Source organism: Pogona vitticeps, chromosome 1 (genome assembly GCF_051106095.1).
Source record: "Pogona vitticeps strain Pit_001003342236 chromosome 1, PviZW2.1, whole genome shotgun sequence".
NCBI lineage: Eukaryota > Metazoa > Chordata > Lepidosauria > Squamata > Agamidae > Pogona > Pogona vitticeps.
The window spans coordinates 122,466,191-122,484,821 of NC_135783.1; the positions used below are offsets into that span (position 1 = coordinate 122,466,191).

Genomic DNA, 18,631 nt, shown 5'->3' on the forward strand with positions numbered 1-18,631 from the left:
ATTTGATATCTAGAGTATTTGCATCAAAATATTCCATCTCTAAACTGGTGCTTTTAGACAAAATAAGAATAATACAAATGAAATTTCTGTGCTGTTTAGATACTTAAATATTTTTTAAATGTATCTATCATTGTACGTTGACAAGCATTAGGCTGACATGGTTTAATATTACATATAGAATTAAAATGGCATACTGGACACCAAAGCATTCGAAAAGACACTTTCTATTTAGAATCTCCAATTTGTTGATGCCTCCTTTGCCAGTGTTACTGGATTTGTCAGGGATACTAGGATTGTTGGTATTCATAGCAGTTCTGAGAACATGACCGTCTTAATATTCTGAACTAGATCACTGAGTATACTTGGTTCCCTAGGAAGTGCAAGCTGTCAGCCACTGACTACACAGAACAAGATTAAATTGTACTCATTTAGATTAGACAAATGGTAATGGTCAAAATCTAGCATGAACCCAAGTTTTTCTGATATAGTTGACTGTACTTTTCTGCTGTGCACTTCTTTGTGCAAAAGTGCACAAAACTATATTCTAGGCTGTACGTGTTGCATACCTGGTAGCTTAAAGACAGAGTTAGGCCCCAAAATTCTTTGGTTGAATTCTGCTCATAGAAGGGGAGAAGCTGTTTTGCCTGACTTTCCCTGTACCCCTGAAAAAGCTGCTCCAAAGCGTTGGAAGACTATAGAAAAAGTAAAAAAAATACATTAGGGAAAATTCCTTCCTCCGTAGCCATAATCATGCCTATGAATCAATAGGACCATCTCAATTATTTCTGATTGGATAGAATAATGGAATATAATAAAAGTTAGTATAGTAAAAGGTTTCTTGTACTTTTCCTTTCTTTCCTCATTGTTACATACATTGTTACATATAATTTCCAAAAGAAATGGTAAGGAAGTATTTACATGTAGAAAGCAATCTATTTTATTTATGAATCCATAGCAAAGAAGAAGTGCAGATCAGCTTTTTCTTCACATATATTGCAGCAATCTCCACACCCCATGCTCTCTGTCTAGCATAAGCTCAGCCCCCAAAAGAGGGCAGAAGAGGGGCATATGCTAAGTTAATTTTTTGCACCTGACCGATGAGATTGAAGGTTTCTAAAGAACTGAAAGATAACACAGTGGAGACTGACAAGCTTCTAGAGTGCAGTGGGAAAAGACAGCCTTTACAATACAAATATTAACCGTTAAAACATGTGAAAACAAACAGGATATTGCTTATGAAAAGGTCAGTCCTTAGGACATAACACACCTACATTTGCTGCTAATATCTTAAATAAATTATAGCTACCTATTTGTTTAAGGATATGTTCCCTATGCAAGGCTGAACAGGCCGATGACCCTGTTGTTGAGATCCAAAGCCACAGAAGAAAGCTGCTAAATACCCAAGTAGTTGTATGGTTCCTACAGCTGCCGAAGGGTGTGATTTATATAAATCCACTTGCTATCTGGTGGAAGCTCAGATGCTTTTTTACCTTCTGGACAAGGTAAGGATATTTCTTCAGATTTCTCACCTTCCACCTATGCTTCTGCATGCACTGAAGGCCTAATAACTGGCCTAAGGGCTACAGGACCTCTTCAGATTCCAGGGTATCAGACCTGCACTAACCAAGTCCTGTAAATTTAATAAGCCCCATCAACATTTTTGCTCATGCATACTTTTTGGAAACATTCATTTTCATGGCAAGATTGAGTAGCTTTTAATCTTTTCCATTGTTGCATAGCTGTCTTGCAGTTGCCTTCTGGTTCTCTAATAGCATGATGGATTTTCCAGAGTTTTCTATATTTCTAAGTAGAGTCTCTAGCCGTCTTTTGATTTTCTTCTGATCTTCTATAGCACACCCAATGACAACAGACTGGAATTTCTGATTCACGGGTCCAGAGGGTACCTCAGATATACATGCACCATAAAGTGAGAGTAAGCGGCTCCTGGAGTCTTCCAGATCATCCAAGAGTTTATTGACAACTTCGTCAATCATCTCTGTAGCATGTAACAGGGACTCTTGCTGCTGTGGATTTCGGATGGTTTCTACGGAAACCTCAACCGTGAGAGTTCTGCCCATCAGGCGTTTAGCAGTCAGATTGAGTTCTTCTCTCTCACCTGTATTTTGAAAGTGAAACATTTTGGTTTTAAAGTTTCCCATGAGACCAAATGACAATACACTTCTCATTTAACAACCTACCTGTTTACCTCGGATTTATGACCCTTTACGACCCTCATAAATCCGTGCTTGCGTCTTCTCCACGCCCCTTCTCTACAGCATGTGATTTATTTTACTCCTTAATACAATATTAAATACAATATTATTGCTCCTTGCTTATTGACCAGTTCACTTAACGACCTAGTCATAAGAACAGAACTCGATCATTAAGTGAGGAATGCCTGTACTGAATTGCAGGAATGAAGAAAAATGGAAGCACTAATGAAAGTCCTGGTCTAAATTACAGAAGTTCGAATGTAATATATTTCCTGTGGATATGAAGTAATTCTTACAAGACTTTGACTTCACCAGTATTAACTGCCCTTTATATTAGATACTATAGCACAGTGTTTCATCAGTCCAATAAAGGCACTCAAGTGACTTATGCCATGTGTTCCAAGTATACGTGGAATCATTTTTATATTCTCTTCCCTCAAGTAAGTTTCAAATGAGAGGTTTAACAATGACTCACCTTCACTGATGTTCCTCATGTCCTGGCTGTTTTGTACATTGTGGATCATTTCCAAAAGGGTTTCTTTTTCTTGCTCCATTGAAGAGGCTGCCTCACGCAAAGCTTCAACTCTGAGTAGCAGAAAAACCAAAATAGAATTTACAAACAGTTAAACAATATTTTATTGACTTGTCATGCCAAGGTAAAGGTAAAAGGTAAAGGTTCCCCTTGACAATTTGTCCAGTTGTGTTCGACTCTAGGCGGCAGTGCTCATCTCCGTTTCCAACCCATAGAGATAGCATTTGTCCGCAGACAATCCTCCGTGGTCACGTGGCCAGCGTAACTAGACATGGATGCCGTTTACCTTCCCACCGAGGTGGTGCCTATTTATCTACTTTCAAACTGCTAGGTTGGCGGGAGCTGGGATAGGCGACCGGGGCTCACTCGATCTTACGACTGCAAGTCTTCTGACCTTGCAGCACAGAGGCTTCAGCTATTTAACCCACAGCGCCACCACGTCCACTGGCACCACCAGTGCCAAGGTAAATTGATGTAAATTATGGTTTAAAACAGAGCTTGGAATGTTAGGTATAAAAATTAATTCGTTAAATGATAAAAAGTGGGAAATTAACCAGTTGCTGTAAATGTTTAAAACTGAAAACTCTCATGTTGTTAAACAGTTGTATGAACATGTTAATTAAAATGTTCATTTCGTGCTCTCATTTCATCCCTCTTTCCAAAATTAAGGTACCTAGACATTCCCCCCCAAAAAACCCTATTTTACACTAGGTGGCTTAACTTTGCCCCGTTAAAATGCATTCAGAATATGACACCCTAAAGATTTCTGAAGAGAAAACCCAAGCTATCACTAAGCTGTACAGGCCTAGTTGAACTGCCCATCCCATACTGTAGATGACTGCAGATTTGCTTGTGAGAATGCTTAATTAATATGAAAAAACAAAAACAAAAAAACAATCCAAAGTTTCTGTTGATGCAAAGGGGGACACATTTTCTTATTGCTGAAATTGTGTAGGTTAACTGTTGGAACTGTTAAACACAGACAGGGAAACCGCTGCATTTCTCATCGCTCTTAGCCACTCCAGCAAAAACTAACCCTACTCAAGGGTACTTCAGTTTCCACCCCATAACTGCCATTTTATATTTTTCAGTTGCATAAAGCAGAGTTAAAACAACACTACTACAGTATACTCGTAAGCAGAGGCTTCAGGCTCTTAAAAGGATGCAAGATTGGGAAACAGAGTTACTGTATCAGTGAATAACAGCTATAATAAAACAGTTACCAAGGGGGGAGAACAGTCTGTACAAACTGCTTCTATGGAATAGATAAATGAATCTCCATTAACCACAGTTATAGAAAAACTGATTACACCATATAATTTCTTATCTGTTTTATGCAAAGGAACAGCTTCTTTATAGTTCAAGTCTTCACAGTACAAAGGAAACAGATACTGCCTTACATACAGTATCTACCACGGTAACATAATCTCTTTTATTTAGTACAGTATTACTCTATTATTTAAACTTGGAATTTACATATTTTAGGGTTTTTTAAAAAAATCTTATTTCAATTTTTCACAAATTTGAGGTCGCTGCTGCTGTTTTTAATTCATCAGCTGTCATCTAACCTAATTTCCTAACTTCCTCTTCATCCTTGCTTGGCCTTGCTCTCGTACATGACAAATATGTCACAACAATTCAGCTTGAGTCACTGCACATGTGTCTTCTAGGGCTTAGTCATAGAAATAATATAAAGGCTGAGAGCTTTCAAGACCAAAATAATAGTAGTTGAAGTGGAGAAAGATACTTTCATGAGAGGAAGAACTTAAATGAATATCCACATATGGTAGGAGTATGACAGAATCCTCTGTAAAATTCCACAAGTGAGATAGATCCATTGCACAGTAAAAGCTTTATATGCAAACATCCTTAATATTAAATTTGTGATCTTCTGGTATGTCATGCTCACTCCGCAGCTATAGTGCTATATGGATAGATATGTTTGAAGCAAATGAAACAGCCTAAAAGGAATTACTTTTATATTTTTAAAACCAATAAGGGGGGTATTGCATTTTTATAAATACTGTATGTAGTTCTGTGCCTGGCCTGCATGACTCAGACTCTGAAGTTCTATCCACACTGACACTGATTTATGATGCCAGCTGAGTACAGTACTAGCTCTCAATCAGCTAGTAGAGTATCTTAGCTTGCAGCCAAATTCTTCTTTAGAACCCAGTCCTAATAATCCAGGTTGGGGGGGGCAAGGTTCCACCCTCCAGATGCTGCTGGTGATTGCAGCACCCAGCATTCCTCACCATGGGTTATGTTGCTAACAAAAAAATCTATTTATACTTAGCAAGCACTACAGTATAGTAGTGTTGTTTTAACTCATAGAATCATAAAGTTGGAAGGGGCCTATAAGGCCAACTCAAATGCATACAGTATATTCAACTTCATATATACCCTTCCCCTCCTTCATAGCCATAGGAGTCATTCCCATAGCACAAGTATTATAAGTGGTTTCCTCAACTTACAAACTTAATTGGTTCTGGAATGATGGTCGTAACTCGAAATGGTTGTAAGCACCATCTCCCATAGGAATGCATTGAAATGCAATTAATCCATTCTGGCCAAAGAAAAAAATCATCAAAACAAAAACAAAAAACAAAAAACAAACAAAAACTGCAAGACCCATTGGAAATGCAGAAAAAGAAAACCAAAAAGCAAACAGAAACTGCAAGACCCATTGGAAATGCAAAAAGAAAATTCCAAAAGCAGAGACTGCAAGACCAATCAGAAATGCAAAAAACCCCGAAAAGCAAACAAAGACTGCAAGACGCATCAGAAATGCAAAAAGAAAAACCCAAAAAGCAAACAGAGACTGCAAGACCCACTGGAAATGCAAAAAAAAAAAAATACCAAGAAGCAAACAAACCCTGCAAGACCCATTGGAAATGCCAAAAAAAAAAAAAAACCCACCAAGAAGCAAACAAACCCTGCAAGACCCATTGGAAATGGGGGGGAACCCCAAAAAACTATCAAAGTCTGCAAGACCCATCACAGCATAGAAACATAACCCCACCACCCAGCCCAAACCCACGCTGCAAAACCCACCTAGAACAGCCAGTTTTTAAAAAGTAGAAAGCAGCACTTACTGGGGAATCCAAAGACTCCTCCAAATGCACACACTCTAACCGCTGGGGTGAAAGAGCTACGAAGAAGCAGCCTGTTCGCCATCAACGGTTAGCAATTTGAATTCCCCACCTTTTTCCCTGCCTTTTTTCTGGTTGTAACTTGAAGCTTCGGTCTTAAGTCGAAGCAAAATTTTGCTGCCGGAGCTGGTAGTAACTCGAAATGGTTGTTAAGTTGGGACGATTTTAAGTCAAGGCACCACTTACTGGTACAGCCGTCTGTAAGTCAAGGGTCCACTGTAATAGAAACCTAATTCTAGAAGGAGAATTACCTAAAAAGGTAGTGATCACTGACGAAGGTCAAAATGGATCAGACAGTTAGGTCCACCTGGCTACCTATCAGTCTATTGCTTCCAACTAGTGACTTTATATATAATATTACTGAACTTGTTTTAACATAGGACTGTGGATGGAAGAGGGAGTCTAGCACAGCTTTTGTTTTGTTCAACCTTAAGACAGCATCTTTGCCATTTTCAGTGAATACAAACAATTATGTACATGCATAGGTACTGTATGTGCAGGTAGGAAGAATGTGAATTATGCAAAAAATGGAAAATGTTCAATAACATAATGTTTCTCCTCATGTCTGCATGTGCTAATGCTTGTGAAACTGGAAAATCTAATGAAACATATGGTAGCCAACTATTTTTCTCTTCTAGAGGCATGTTGGCTCAAGATCTATACTATTAACAGCAAGCGGACATCACAGAAACTGACCATGGTGATGCTTCCCTTTCACTTTACCTCCCACAAGGAATGTTCCATGAATTCTTGCATGTCAAGCTAATGTTCTAAGTCAGTGGTTCTCAAGCTTGGATAACCCAGGTGTTATAATTCCCAGAAGCCTTTGTCACTAGCTGTGCTAGCAGCTGCAGCCCAAGAAGACCTAGGTCACCCAAGGTAAAGGAATGCATGACTGAAAAAAAAACCCTTAGCGATGACATCTGACTTGATCCCATATTTTATTTCTTAATATCTAAAATCTGAATTTTAAAGGCTTCATGAAAAATTTACAGATTTAAGACAGCCTGTGTCACTCTTTCTGTCATCTTGGCAAGAGGTCTGTATTGCTTGACCTTAGAGTAGAAAAAGAGTTGATGTATAGTATGGTTCTGAAGCAATGTGTAAATTCCCCATTTTAAGAAGGAGGAGCTGAAATATATCTTCACAGTCATTCTGAACCACAAATTCCTGATCTATTAAGCTGAAATCTTAAGTGAGTTTTAGCACGGGGTGAGTGCCACTGAATTCAGTCAGACTTGCTTCTGAGTTAACTCACAAAGGACTAGCTGAGGGATCCTTCAAAATCTGATGTCCAGTCACTGCTGCCAATAACAACAGAAAGGTAACTAACTCCATATAGTTTCAAGAATAACAGCTGAAACTTCCAGTTCTCTCCTAGTTAGGAACTATATATAGGTCTCTCCCATCATAAGCACCTGTGTACATCACTCAAAGGGAGAACCATCTTTCTGCAGCAAATATCTCCCTTGTTCTTTCACAGATGGAGAACCTGTCTCAGGCACCTTCCACTGGCTATGAAATTTACAGTATATACAATATGTAATTTCTTTACAGTTCTGGGGCCACATGTGTGTTCTCTATTTAGTTATGGAAATCCTAAGTAACTGTATTACAGAAACAACCATCTGAAAATAGCAGTACAGTGGTGCCTCGCACAACGGGCGCCTCGTAGAGCGATGAATTCGCTCTACAAGGCCGTTTTTGCGATCGCAAATGCGATCGCAAAATGGTGCCCGTATAGGCGGTAATTCACAGAGCGAAGGTCGGTAAGCTGCTCGCTTACCGACCTTTGCTTTGCGACCCCCCGATCAGCTGTCCCGCAGGTCCAAAATGGCCGCCGGAACAGCCGAAAGGGGCCGGGGCGCAGCGTTTTCGCGCCCTTGGTAAGCAAGGGGAGTGCACGAAAATGCTGCGGAAGCCCCGAAATGGCTGCACGCAACCATTTTGGGGCTTCCGGCAGCGTTTTTACACGCTCCCCTTGCTTACCAAGGGCGCGAAAACGCTGCGCCCCGGCCCCTTTCGGCTGTTCCGGCGGCCATTTTGGACCCGCCGGACAGCTGATGGCAGCCATTTTGGCGCCCTCGTTGTGTGAGGGGAGGGCGCGAAAATGGCTGCTGGCCCCTGGGAAACATCGCACAACGGTGAGTATTCTATGGCATTGGAATGCATTAAACGCTGTTTAATGCGTTCCAATGCCTTTTTGTGTTCCGTAGTGCGATGTTTCCCACAGCGAAGGTTAATCTGGAACGGATTAACCTCGCTGTGCGGGGCACCACTGTAGTTTTAGAAGAGGTAGTCAAGTTAGTCTGTGCTAGCATATCAGGCAAAAACAAAACAAAAATAAAAAATAAATAACAGAAAAACATTGTGGCACCTTAAAGTCCTACCTGCTAGTCCATGAAAGCTCACATTAAAATATAGCAATACTGTATTTAAGGCGCCACAACATTTTGTCTTCTTTATTTTTATTTTGTTTTTGCCTCATCTGAAAATAAACCATAAAGAAAGTTCTCATCAGACAAGAGTATAAGCAGGATATTTGATAAAGAAACAGTCCATAAGCTACACACAAGTACCAATCTTCTGTGAGCAAATAACACAGGAAGAAACTTCCCCTTCAAAAACTTTGGAACATAAAAAACAATCTTTCCTCCTAAACTGCTGCATTATTTTATTTAGTGATTTTATATGGAACTCCTCAGATAACAGCTTTCTGAAGCACCTACCATTCATCTAAAATAATAAAACAAAAATCAATCACATATTTAAACTCTATAAACAGAAATAGCAAAAAGAAAAGAAAAAATCCATATTCAAACAATACAGAAAGCACAGAAGAAGAAAATCTGAAATACTTGCCAAAATTACACCAGGTTCAGCTTGTTTGGGGACAGTGTTCCTGAGTAGAGGTATCATAAAAGATCTCTGAACAAGATTTTCATAATTAAGATGGTTTATGTGGGAAAAGTTAATGATCAAGCTAGCCTAGTCTCAAGTGATTTGAGGTGGTAAAAGTTCAACATCAGCACCTTGAGGTCAACTCAAAACTGACTGGATGGCAGTGCAGTTTCAAAGCTGGCTGAAATTTATTCCACATGCCTCTTGCTAGCTGGTAATCTGTCAAATTTTGTTCTCACTGCAATATCTGAACCATCTTCAGAAGCAATAGAATAGTAACACAAAGGTACACAGCAATACAGGCCATTCCTATGTGCTTAGAAGTATGGCTTGAACAGCCCCCTTCCCCTCTATAGCTTCATAGCTGATCTCCCTAGAAGCCCAGCGGGTTCTGCACACAGCATGGGAACGGAGGTGCCTTATTTCGTGTTACCACAGACAGCCAATAGGAGAGACCTGGATTCTATTTCACCTCTGCTAAGAATTCCCTCTCTAACCAAAACATTTTCTGGCCACCTCTGTTCTCCATCCCACATTTATCCAGCAAAGCCATCAGAGTGCAAGCAGTCAGTACATCAGCCTATGATGGCTTCCAAACAAGCACTTGCCTTTAGTCTCTCACTTAGGCAACAGCTTGTTGCTGAAATTCTCTCTCGCTGCCACTCCACAAAGTCCTTAGGCATCCTTCAGTCTCGAGAGAGCATGGTAACTTGCTCTGAATAGAGGACTTGGAACAGCGTCTAGTGTGGCTGAGAAGGCCAAACCGAGAGTGACAATCCCTTCCACACTGAGGACAAATGCAATCTGCCCCCTGTCCAGCTCCCTGATTTTGCTAGTTTCGGGACAGCCTCTTTGTCTCGGCCTGGTCCTGGTTCTCCAATAATCTGACCAGCCTATTTCCTTCTTAATAATTATGGGGCTCAGGGCCACCATCACACAAATAAAACCAATACTTGAGTATGAATAAAAGCAATCAACTATTGAAACTGTAAACTTAGCAAGATATTTAAAAGGAGAAAATAGATATTAAATAATAAATAATAATTAAATTATTCACTGGCTATAATAAAGAGCCTTAAAGGAATTTTATTTAAGGAAGGTGCTCCCTGTAACCAAGGAAAACCTAATAACGGTTCTAACTCTACCTGTGCACCCTTGGGTATTTGTGTTGGTCGCTCCAGTGGGTGTGCCCTTAAAGTGACATCTTCTTTGTTCATATCATCAACAAGCCAATGGTGCTTCCAGAGTGAAAGGATCCATCAACACAATGCTATCTGCCCAAATGTGTTCACAATCCTCACATTCTTCCAGGACGCTCCTTTTGTGTCCCTCTCAAAGTGGCTGGAAATTAACATTTTAATTGATAACCATTCCCTACCAGTGCTGGACTAGCTTCCTTCACTCCAAAACATTCTGGAAAACTTAAATTACATTTAATTAAAAAGTTGCAGAGCCATGCACCGGATATGAAAATGCATACTTTATATTAATTTGACTTTATGATATATTGATTCTGTAGAAGAGAGGAAGAGGAATTGCTCACCCTCTCCCTGCCCTCATCTTCCATATGCACAGATCCTTCTTGGGCTCTTTCCCTGCTGAAGAGCATCTCAGCTGGATAATTTGTAAGCGGCAAAAAGGCCTATAAAATGTCCAGTTGTCAAACATGGGCATAAAGGCATGGAGGTTGGGAGCAGGGCTGAAGCCCAGGTTTCCTCCTTTGTCCAATGCCATGTGCGAATAAAGCCAGGAATATAGACTTTTCTGCAGCTTTAATGTATTCTTCGGAAGCACCACCTGGATTCCAGTTTTTTTTTGGGGGGGGGACCCCCCACACACACACACGCCCCTCGGCTGCGGCTGTTCGGGGAGAAACACGCAGTTGCTGAAAAAAAATATATAAAAGCATAAAAAAGCTCCGACTGGAAAGGAGCAACTCCAGTCAGTTTAATTCCTTCACAACCGTAACGCCGGCATCCTTTATAAGGGGAGAGCCGCTCCTCTCGAGGAAGGACGCGCGGCACCCCCTTTCCTCTCCTCCGCCTGGAGACCTGCAGAGGCTGCCCGAGTTGCCCGCCACTTCCTCCCTTTTTCCCCTCGGAGCGCCCGCATGGAGGGCAAGGCGGGGAGCAGCTGCTCGCTCGCCCACCAGGGGCTTGCTTTTACCTCAGCTCCAGCTGGTCGAGGCACTCCAGGAGGCGGCTGGAGCGGTCCGCCATGGAGGTGGAGCGGAAGAAGCGGCTTCGCGAGGAATGCCCGGGGACGCCTGACGGGGCGCCTTCACTGGCGGCGGCGGCGGCGGCGTTGGCGTTGCTCTTGCTGCTGTGAATCTTGGCCTGGGCCATGGCGGGCTTGCACGGGGGAAGGACGGAGGCCGTCGCCCGCTTCGGCCGCTTGCCGGGAGGGAGAGAGAGAGAGGGCGGAGAGGCCTGGGCAGCGCCGCCACCCCCGGCGTGGCCGCCAAAGAAGGCGAGGCGCCGCCCCTGCCCTTTCTCGCCCGCTCCCCTTTTCCAGAGCCGGCGGCGCTCCGAGAAGGACCCGGGCAATTGCCGGCGGATTTGCGCTGGGCGGGAGAAAGGCGCTCTTTCGCTGTTCAGAGCCTCCCCCGCCTTCCTTTGTAAAGCCAGATGGCATTCCTGCATTCCCAGTCTTGGCACTGACCACAGTGGCTTCTGAGGCTCCCCGATTTTTTTGGGGGGGGGAATTCAGTCTCAAGATACCCTGGCAGGATCACCTGGCAAAAAACGAAGAAAAATACACAGGCAGACAGGCAGACAGACAGAAGCGTTGTACTGTAGTAGTATTGTCTACCACACAGAATGGATCTGAAGGGTCTAGTTAATAAGGTTGTTTAAAAGGCTTTTAAAAAAAGCTCCCAGTTTGTAGAACAAATGGGTTGCCACCTTGGCCTGCTCCTCTGCTTTTCCCCACTAGGTGCGGAGGACCCCTGGGCTTTCTCCGCCCGATCTCTCTCACCAGGTCCCTCTGACAACAAGAACCAGGGAGGCCATTAGAGGGTGATGGTGGAGGAGCCCCTTCTGCAGTGATCTGTCCTCTCTGTGCCACACCTGGCTGTACCTGGAGAAGAAGAAGAAAAGGCTGGGGGGAAAAACAGTTGCTACCTTATATGATCTCTGCAGCAGCAGCATAGGCTTGATCCTCCCTGGCCTGATGTCGGCTGGAGAGGGGAAACAGAAGGCCCTTGGCTTCTCTTGCCTGCCTGCTGTCCTGCTTATCCCCAGAACTGGCAAATCTCAAAGGCAAAAAAGCAAAAGGGATTCCTGATGGGGTGTCTCTCCCCTCTTTTCCGGCCCTTGTTAACTGGATATAGAAATGCTGTTTATTGTTTAATCCCAGGTAGGGGGAAGCATAGCTCTGCAGTGATTTTGGAACATCATCTCCCATCAGTTAACGTAGCAGGTGATGAGACACAATGGGAACTGCAGTCCTGGGGTCTGGTGAGTCAAGTTACCTGTCAAGTTACCTGTCCACACTGTTCTTTCTTCAACATAGAGGACCAGAGTGAAAGCTGCAAACTGCTCCCTCTCCCACACCCCTAAAATGTATCACTCTCCCTGATTTATGTTGAGGACACGCTTGTTAATTTCCCTTCTCAAAAATGCTTTTTTCTTGCCTCAGAGGTTTTATCTTGACACATCCTGAAGTGAGTATAGTGTTGTCTGTACTTCAGGATGTCTGCATCTGATCGGTTTTTAATGGGATACAGCAGTCCTGTGTCCTCCAGAACTTACGCCACCCCTTGACAGAAACTTCCCTCTCATTAGCTGCATTGCAGTAGTTCCTCAACCATCTTTGGAAAGGGAGGGGATAAGAACAAAGATTTCATACCAATTGCGGAAGATCCAGAGAATTTAAAAACAAATAGAATAAAGAATTCATTGCATTAGGAACAACAGAAGCTGCCAAATAAGCATAAAAATTGTTGTTTAGGATCAGGAAAGACGAGAAAGAACTGCTAAGTATTTTGTAGCCAAGTACTGTTATTCTGGCTAAAAGACTGAACTGTGATCTGTTTTGCCTTTCATACTCTGTCACAAGCGTAGCCCACAACTCATCCTCCTACTTGATCTGCAGTGTGAGGATAATAATGCTGACCTCCTCTGCAGAGTTGTTGGAAGGATTACAGCATCCTTTGATCCACAGAATAATGTTCATAAAGCGCTTTTAATCCTTATAGACATCTCTTGCATTAACAGATATTAACCTTCTAAAACTTTCTTTAGGGGCTTTCAGGGACCCCTATATTTAGATGTAATTCAGAACAAGTGTCTGGGACTTCAGCCCTCTGCAATTAATAAGCATATATCCTGCATTTTGTCACTGTTAAGTTTCCAGAAGTTAATATTTTTTCATGGTAAGGGGCATGTAGTTGGAATGTAGCATGTAGTGGCTACTAAGAAACATTGACTAACATACTTAATTCTGGTCCAGCTGGGAGAAGGGGTGAGAACCTTTTTTCCCATTAGAAATTGAACAAACGAAGATTTAGTCAGTTTAGACTGATGGTGATAATTTATCATAATTCTTGTACTGTAATCGGCTTCCCGCCCAAAAAGACTTCTCCCAGTAGCGAAAGGCTTCTACTCCCAGATTCATAAAAAGCAGCCTGCTTAGAATGCCCTTGCCTTCTGAAATTAGGTAAACTGGCATTCACAACCAGGGCCTTTTCAGCTGTGGTGCCTTTTGTTTTCTTTGTCATTCAGTCAAGTTCCCTTTTCATGTCTTCCTGTTCAGAGAGAACCTGATAATGCTGCTTTTATATTGTTAATGTTCTTTAATGCTGCTGTCATTGTTGTTTTGTATTGGTTTACTATTACCAACTATGCTCCCCAGACACACATATGAACTCATGTGCATTCTGAGGATTCACAACTCTTGAACCAAAAATTAATATATATTTAGTTATTGAATTCTGGAATAGTCAAAAAAAAAAGTAACCTTCCCAAGCACTTTTTTGTTATCTTCTCATATATTATGGGACAAATCACAAAAACTGGCTGATTTCTTAAGAGTTAAATGGCCATGTTAGGATAATCTTGGTAAATTATTATGTTTTTCTACTGTGGCATAACCTGAATGACCTTCCAGTTAGTTTTTTTAAAGTGAGAAATCATTACTGAGTCATACTAATTATTATAACATTGTAATAAATTTAATAAATAAATAAATAGATAATTATTATAGTTATGTGCTGATTTATGGCAACTATCCTAGGGTTTGTAGGCATAAACTATTAGGAAGTGGTTTACCAGTCCCTTCTTCTGGTGCACTCTGGAACTATGGAGCAAGGCCACGGAGGTGGAAGGGCACATCACTACACAAGCCCCTATGATCATGGCCGACTCCTCTTTCAGGAGGCACAGTAGGGGATTTGAACTCCCAAGCCAGCCACTCCAATGCAGTTGTCATACAATACACAATCTTGGTCATGTGTTCTACTAAATCAAGAGTGCTGAAGATGTTGGGAATAAGGCCCACAATAGTATATCTGTTGCATTTACGATACCAGAGGATGACTTAAGTCATCTGACCACATTTATCCAATGGATATGCATGCTGTTTTATCTCAACCCATTTGTTTCCTTAAATAACTACGAAGCAGATACTTCATATTAGAATGTCTAAGCTAATTCTAGTTCCTAATCAACAAGTCTGATCAACAACCCTTACGTATCAATTTCCACTCTTGTATATGTGAACTTGCAGGAATGAATAATGCATAATTGATCACTGAAAAGAAAATGCATTGGCTTATTTAGCAGGAAAAAAAATCAGCTATGCCTTCCCATAGGTTTTAAAATTCAATCCATAAAGAACTGAGCATATAAAACAGTATAGTACTGCAGGTATTCTTTGGGGTCCCAAGAGCTTCCAGAAGTCTGTTTATATATAAAGATTATTTAAAGATGGTAGAAGACTTTCCTTTTATGAAAGAAAATATGTTGTGACCTCAGAGTTCTATAAACTTAACCATAATTGGAAGGATTAGACTAATGTGTGTGTCAAGATGGAATTCACTCACTCATGGGTTTTAAAGTGCATGTTTCTTCCTGCTCTGTCCTTTTCCCCATGTGCCTCTGAAAGGACTTGTGCATTTGATTTATATCATTAACTAACAGCAATATTTGATATTTATTTAAAGCTAATCTTGATCTAAAATTAAAGCTACAACTCTGTTCTCTTCTTTGGGAATATATCCCTCTGATTAAACATGCTTAATAGTGAGATGCATGCAAATGATTTCCATTCATTTTAAATATGAAAATGCCTGGACAGGCTCAAACCATACATCAAGGCTAGAGAACATGTGGCCCTCCAGATGTTGCTGGGCTAAAACTTCCATCATGCTTGGCCATTGGTTGGTTTAGCTGGAGTTGCCTTCTAGCTGGCCACACCCACCCCTAAGTTACATTTTTATGACCATATGCCAAAAGATGTCTGAGTGAATAGGGCAGCTGTGGAGCTACTGCTTTGCTTAAAGTTGCTCTTTGATAGCGGTGACTCCCTTTAGGAGTAAGATACCATTCGTAGCCCCAATGCACCAACAAATAATCAGTGGCACTTATTTCAGGGTGTGCACACAAAAATAACTTGTTGAAATTTGGAGAAGCTGTTATTGATCTTCAGTTGGACTGTACTTATGAGCTCAAATAAAATGTTTATGACATCTGCAGTGTTTAACTGATAAAATTGGTTACATCTACACTTTCCCCTTGAATTGCACAGATAAGAGCAACAGTTTTAGTTATAGGTTTTTCCCCAGTGAATAAATAAAATTCCAATAAATAAATATTCAGTAAATACTGTGCTGCTGTTCATCTCCAGGAAGTGGCCTGAGCAAGGTGGGTCCCAAGGTTACTTAATAGCCTGTTATTGCCAGTGTGACAGCCCCCAGTCTGATGGTGGTTACCTGGCCACCCCTCTCTCCTGTCATAGCAGCTGGGGATTACCGAGAGGCTGACACAGGTTGGGGGAGATGTGTGTATGTTTTATAGTTATGTGGGGGGGCATATGTTATACACAGATTTAGAACTATAGGGGTGTGTATCACCCCTGACCCCAGTGTTGTTGAAGGAAGACAGATATTAGATATTCTTTAAATTAAGTAAGACCTAGATTGCTATCAGGAGTGAGACACCAAGAAGAGCATACCTCTGGAGTAAACTTTACCTATGGGACAAACGCTGTGGAGCTTTAATTAGGAACCAGTTTTTTGTGCACATGGGTGCTGATAGAGGGGTTACGTTTATGCTGTACCTGTAAGCTCAGCAGTTGCAGCCAAAAGACCCTGAAACTCTGTGCTTTACAGGCAATTCTGGTAAGACGAACAACTTATCTGCCAGAGAGCATCAGGGCTATTTCTTCTAGTTCTCAAATAAGAACTAGATATTAAAATATCTTATGTTACATTTATTTATTTATATGCACTCCATCTTTCCTTAAGGTGGTTTGCACAGTTCTTCAACTCCCTGCTTTATCTCACAAAAATCCTGTGAGGTAAGTCAGGCTGAGAATGTACAGAGTGGGGAAGAAGAAGCTGTGATCTTAGCAGAAAGTACACATGTTCTAGGTGGGATTTGTTACGGAAAAAAGCAAAGTAACAGAGAATTGTTTTAGAAATGATGTACACAAAGCTCTATGGCTATTAACATTTTTAGTAAAATTTAAATACAAGACAAGCTATATAAAGAGTTAATTCCTATGCAATTGAAATGCAGTTTAGAAATTCCTATGCAATTGAAATGCAGTTTAGAAATGTCTGTTTTTGGGAAATTTGGGCTTGGGAAGTGGCACAGATTGCTTTTACTACTATATTATTCTTATTTGGAATGCCTTCAAGTAATCTGAAAAATGTTCAGAAAAGGTACATTTACAAGAGGAGGTACAAAAAGGACATGCATGCACTGCAGTTTTTGTCGATATACAGAAAAGAAACTGGCAGCTGCTCAGCAGACACTTGACAGCAGCGTAGAGCAATATAGCTTAGCACTGAACACAGACCTAATCAAAAGGTTTGAGAGCAGCTCTGCCTGACAAGTGCAATACTTCTTAAAATCTTAATTTCAGTCTTAATGTGTGGCCTTCACAGAAGGTAGCCAGCTCCAATTTCTGCTGTTTTCTTCCTCAAATAAATGCCAAATGCTCAGATTCACCAACTTCTTATAGTGCTTTTTCAAATATACCATATTACTGTCTGTTTTCTGTAGCAGAATTTCTACTTGTTTACTCAAAAGTATATGTGGCAATCCCCCTTGTGGTCCCTTGTTTCGCTGGGCTCCACAAAGGTAAATACACCCTTTTCACTGCCACCAGGTATTTTCTTAATACCAATTCAAGTCTCACACACATAGGAGCTGATCATATAACTCAGGAATCAGGGGTTTTCAATTAAACATTCTTTTATTAAAGAACAAAAATTATAAGGAGAATCAAATATAACTGTTTCAGGTGTTCAATTATATTAAATCATGTATTCAATCACTGCTATTATTCATATTATGCTTATGCGTTCATTCTTGCTTGTTCAATATGATGTAAACTGTTCAATACTCTTTCCTAACCCCTCTAATCTACTCCTAAACCCTAAAACTCTCTCAATAACTTCTTGTCCCTGACTCTCTCTATCCCTATCGCTGATTCCAGTTCCTTTTAACTGTCTCCTCCAGCTGTCCAACTGTCATTCTGACTCCGCCCCTCCTGCTCTGTCCTCTGATTGACAGGCAGGGATGACGTCATCTTTGAGATTCCGTTACAGTATACAACAAGTAAGCTGGGCTGGGTTGGCTCCCTCACTGCTGATCTTCACACAGAGGTTGAACAGTCATCTGTTGAAGATACTGTACTCCAGCTGCGGGAACAGATAGCCAAGAAGCCCTCTTCTAACTCTATGAAATCTTATCCTCAGTACAACTTTCATATGTAGCTATAGTCATGCCTTATATACTTCTTTTAGGGAGATAGTCTGTGGTTTATAAAGCAATTGAAGTCCTTTTTCACATATTCTGTAAGTCACTCTTGCACACAACTGTTTTTGTCAGATCATTGCTGCAGACAATTGCAGGAAGGACAACAGCTTTATTGGCATCAACTTTATTGGGAACACTAAATATGCACATCTTGGAACTCTTCATTAGTGTGGATTATTTTAAAAATCTTCCTCCTAAAGCACAGACGCTCTGGCAATAGGGGAAGTATTAGCAGAAGCTTCATGCACCTTTGTGAGAGCGAGATCAGAAGGTGGCTCAACAACCACAAGGACTTTCAAATCTTCCACAGCCATAGTTGAAAGCAAATAAGAGCTTCTAGGCAATGCCAGGACAGGTTACTTATTTTGACCGATCTTCTGCTAATCAATATTAAGGTTCCCATACAGTCATATCCATTTCAGACAAGCTCAACATCCATCAGTGCTGATAGTATTTTGGGGAGGCACTCTGTGAATATATCTGTGTATATCAATATACTGAATTTGGTATTTTTCTCCAACATAGAGAAGTGAGGGCTGTTCTGGAGTTGGAGGGTGAATCACCACAGACGGTACTTGTTTCTTTCATTGTTTCTTTATCCTTAATACCAGTGATACTGGTTCCAGGGCATCTTGGTGAGCTTCAGTTGGATCTGACTTTGATGGATTGTTGTGTGGAATTGATGGTCTGTCGGATTGAACATCTTCCATGAGTAGCTTTTTAGATACTGTTTTACAAATGGATGTTGTTGACGTTGGTACCTGTTGTTTTGATATCACCTGCACAGCAGACACACTTTTTAAAATGCCCATCTGCTAGAGGGATCTTGCTGCCACAAGCAATACA

At 41.2% G+C, this 18,631-nt stretch overlaps 1 protein-coding gene and 1 long non-coding RNA gene across 3 annotated transcripts in view; one reads left to right on the top strand and one right to left on the bottom strand.

Moving 5' to 3' along the window:
- Positions 1-913: 913 nt before the first annotated feature.
- On the bottom strand, positions 914-11,429 carry BAG2 (BAG cochaperone 2). 2 transcript variants are annotated; one of them, XM_078386312.1, is made up of 3 exons: positions 10,965-11,429; positions 2,689-2,798; positions 914-2,116 (listed from the first exon to the last, which is right to left on the bottom strand). In XM_078386312.1, exons 1-3 carry the CDS (start codon positions 11,141-11,143, stop codon positions 1,716-1,718), a joined length of 690 nt encoding a protein of 229 aa, XP_078242438.1. In that variant the 5' UTR covers positions 11,144-11,429; the 3' UTR covers positions 914-1,715. The 2 variants fall into 2 exon arrangements, with proteins under 2 accessions (XP_078242438.1, XP_078242434.1); XM_078386308.1 differs by lacking the exon at positions 10,965-11,429 and adding an exon at positions 5,220-5,864.
- Positions 11,430-11,819: 390 nt separating this feature from the next.
- The window catches only part of LOC110073018 (uncharacterized), a 33,546-nt gene continuing 26,734 nt past the window's right edge, over positions 11,820-18,631 (top strand). The window contains exon 1 of the long non-coding RNA XR_012087336.2: positions 11,820-12,256. This is a non-coding gene — a long non-coding RNA (uncharacterized LOC110073018). The remainder of the gene's footprint in view (positions 12,257-18,631) is intronic.

What these genes read in the sequence shown, in the direction of transcription:
- BAG2 (XM_078386308.1), bottom strand. Translation starts at nt 5,743, where the DNA reads ATGGGTCTTGCAGACTTTGATAGTTTTTTGGGGTTCCCCCCCATTTCC. An exon ending in TTCCAGAACCAATTAAGTTT is followed by an intron (nt 2,799 to 5,219) that starts GTAAGTTGAGGA and finishes TCTGCTACTCAG; the next exon opens with AGTTGAAGCTTTGCGTGAGG. An exon ending in CATGAGGAACATCAGTGAAG is followed by an intron (nt 2,117 to 2,688) that starts GTGAGTCATTGT and finishes TTCAAAATACAG; the next exon opens with GTGAGAGAGAAGAACTCAAT.